We start from the raw sequence: 3,780 nt of genomic DNA on the forward strand, positions 1-3,780 counted from the left end.
CAACATATCATCATATCATGATCAACATCACATCGTAGATGTGTATAAGAGACAGGTTTTACTATACTGACCTTGTACCATCACCCTGACATGGAATTTCTCACCCCCCAGATTAGCTGTTGAACTGTGTATTCATTTTGAAGGCATAGCTGCAATCATCTCCTAATAAATTATCCAAGCCGTTCAAAATCAAGAAAACTATTTTTTATATCCTTTTATACTACAAAAAATGCATTTGTGATGGGTATTATAGCTTCGGTACAGCCGTAGTTTTTTCTTGTTTCCTGAGTAGAATAAACCAGCTGATTTGAAACTCGACTTGTTTCGAAAGTAATTCCAAAAGAATGAAGCACAAATAGTTTAATTTCAATTCTAAAATAATTTTTGATTAAATATATGATTGTGAATTCTCCTAACCTACGATTGCCTCAAACTACATGTACATACATATACCACATGTTCTYACTTTAATTTTATGATTTATTTTTTTCCTATTTTAAAAAACTCTACTATTGGAAAATATATATGCTGAAGTGCTGTGAAAGGCATCCACTGTCAATATAATCAATATAATATAATATTTATACATACATTTCTACATAAAAAAATTATATGCTTATAACTAAATTAGCAAGGCAATATCAAGAAGACCTTGAGCTTTGTTTATAAAATTAAATTTACGAATATAAATACATATTTTTAAAACCCAAGTCCAATCATGACCTGATGGTGGTGCACTTTACTTGGTTTTAGAGACTACTATGCCGACATTTACTTATTTCATTATATTTCTAATCAAGAAAATAAACATTTAAATACTTACGAAAATACTAAAATTCATATATTATAGCCTTAAATTAACCCTTTCTAAATTTTAACTGCCTGTTCATTGTTGAATAGCTTTAAAAAATGCAAAGCTTTTTAGCAAATCACAAAATTTGTAGTGAGTACAGGCTATCTACAGCTAATTAACTTTAATGATATATATAAGTATATATCGAAATTACTATTTTCATTGGAATGTCACCCTAATACTCAACGCTTTAACTTTTGTAATGTTTTCAAGCTTCGAGGCTACGAGTGCCATGTAAATTAAAAAACTAACTAGCTTGGACGGCAGTSCCCGATATCAGACATAATGCCTTTGTAAACAGTGCTAAATCTAAATTTAGCTCTGCTTTRAAATCTCTTCGTGTCTTAAAAATAATTACTTTGAAATAAACATACACACGTATATGAATATATACACAGATGTTTAAGCACCGACTGACGCTATTGTTACCACTACACATGCGTTTCCCTTTAATCATCATTCTGCCACTTTTCTTTGCCGCTCAATATACAACAACTCTTACAGCCAACCCATCAAACGCATGCGCACAGCGGGCAACAATATGAACGCCGCCACCACCCGTGCTAGTCAATCGATCCGATTCGTTTGCAGCCGACCAGCAGCGSCATCTGTATCGCCCTGGATGATCTTCTCAATGAATTCATCCCATTGCAATTGCCACTTCTGGAGTGCTACCTCTTTTTGCTGCTCATTTAAGGCGCTATACACCAGYGAGTTAATCGCCAATTTCTTTAGTAAACGCATGTCAGCATGCGCCGACGCGATACCCAGAAAGGCAATATAGAAATCGTGTGAGAGTGGAGTGGCACGCCAAAATGATGGATCATCTGAGGAGATCACAACGGTAAAGTTGTCGGAAAACAAATGTGAACAGGGATGATTGCGATAGTCGCTGACCAGTTGCAAGACTTGATTGGATATGGGATTAATCTCGACGGGAATGTTGCGCTCCTTCAGCGCCTGCAAGACGAGCGGATGTTTGGTGAGCGCGAAGCCGTGTCCAATACGTTTCGTACCAAGCAAGACAGCGTCAATCAGGTTTTCATCAACGGCCGCACCATACCAGTTCGTCTCTCCGGCGTGGAAATAGAAATCAATATCGGCCGGTACGCTAAGTAATTGTGGTATGAAATCTTTCAGTGGCCGGCCGAGCTCCTCTTGACCAACTAAATCGAAGCCAGCTACAAARTCGGGATATGTGGCCTAAAAGYGACGGGATTTTTTCTTTTTAATTTTKAAAAAGTGAAAAGKTTCCAAGCGTCTTACCTTGATCTCGACGCAGATGCGTATATATTGTTCAACCGTTTCGGGACTTGCACATCGTAGAGGCGCATATATCATTTTCGAGCCAATGAAGTCCGGATATTCATTCATAAATTTTTCCAACGTTTCCTTGTAGATGCGCACTGTGTCGAGTTCAGTATATTCTCCGTCATCSAAGTCATAAAGCTTTTAAAAATAATATTGTAATAATAAGCGTTATWAGATCAGAGTTTAGTGAAATAGATAAGGCATCTATTATTTTAATTAATWCGAACTACTCAAAGAAATATTTGATTATCATAAGTTTTCATGAAGCTAATCAAAATTATATTCTTCTGTCGAATCGATGACAATCTTGGAAAAAATCACAAACCTGTGGCAGTGTGCTGCGGAATTCCARGTATTGCACGCCGTCCGCACGAAATTCCTTCAACGCATTGTAATAGTAGTCAGCCCAAACGGGGGCATAAGTAATCATACCATCCAACAAGGAAAATATCTCCATAAAGCTCGCCCATGCCTCATTATTGTCCAAGAACTTTTCTTTCGGGTACAGAGTGAGATGTTCGCGCAAAAAKTCGTCCACCGCTGCAGCGCCATGCCTAGCACGTATATCTGCTAACAGCGTCCATACACAATCCTTACCATCGACCGCAAGTGTCGGTTTAGTTCTGGCGAAACGCAAAGACACCACCTCCAAACTGCCACTACTTTCACAAGCCCACAAATTCTCGCGATACGTGAGCGTGATCAAAAAATCTGTGCTGCACATAGCTGTATCGTGTGCATGCAGCACACCTCCTTTCGGCATCGCCTGCAGGTAAGCGAATAGCGGCGTCTTAGCTATGTCCTCCAATACACTGAAGAAGTGTTTGGACGGTTTGAAGAGATGTGGCGTMACAAGTCCTTCCTCATACTCGTACGTCTTGGCTGCCATAATGACTTGATTGGCAAGCAGTTCGCGATCATTCAGCTGAAGCTCTGCCCCCAAACCCCTGGATTCCTCATAGCGGAAGAATGTGTTGCGTTCAGCATTGTAAGCCTCCGGTGTCGGACGATTATTGCGTGCATTGCCATCAGGCCTATAAGCATAGGCTGCCATATGCGATGCGGCCAATTGACTGCGAGTATGGATGCGCGCTAAAACGACGCCACAGAGACACGCGACAAGCGCTAAGCGCAARCAAATTCGAAACATCTCGACAGCTGGCGTCAAATAAAACTACCACAAGGCCACTCAATTSTTTTATGGAGCTCTTCCCGCAATTGACGTCCACGTTGCACGTCTTTCGAACGCGTACTGGGAAGTTATCGCCAAGAGCGCAGCTTATTTAACACGTCCGTTTGAAGTGTGACGGTAATCTATAAATGAAAGAATTTCGGTAGTTTTTTAGTTGTTASGGTCGATGATAAATACTAGTAGGCAGAGCGGAATATATTACTTGTCGATAAGATAAACATTGTATTAATAAGTACTTATGTATTAAGTAAGCTTATATAACAAGATTAGATTATGGCTGATAAACCTTTCGGCCAAAAGTTCGAGCAAAATGTCCCCAAGAAAGAAATTTCCATTGATGAGCATTATTTTAGGTGAATTAAATGATTCGTCAACAATTTGGCTTTATCAATACTGTGACTATTAGTGAAGTCACACAATTTTG

General features: G+C 39.2%; 1 protein-coding gene across 1 annotated transcript; it reads right to left on the reverse strand.

Annotated features, from left to right (window-relative positions):
- Nucleotides 1-534: 534 nt before the first annotated feature.
- On the reverse strand, nt 535-3,478 carry LOC108975608 (adenosine deaminase CECR1-like; the record flags this gene model as incomplete). The annotated part of the gene is given in 3 exon segments (XM_018944208.1): nt 535-2,056; nt 2,120-2,302; nt 2,490-3,478. Coding segments are annotated over 3 exon segments (1,644 nt in total). The 3' UTR covers nt 535-1,420.
- Nucleotides 3,479-3,780: the final 302 nt, after the last annotated feature.

This window comes from Bactrocera latifrons, unplaced genomic scaffold (assembly GCF_001853355.1).
Source record: "Bactrocera latifrons isolate USDA-ARS-PBARC rearing strain unplaced genomic scaffold, ASM185335v1 scaffold_670, whole genome shotgun sequence".
Lineage (NCBI taxonomy): Eukaryota > Metazoa > Arthropoda > Insecta > Diptera > Tephritidae > Bactrocera > Bactrocera latifrons.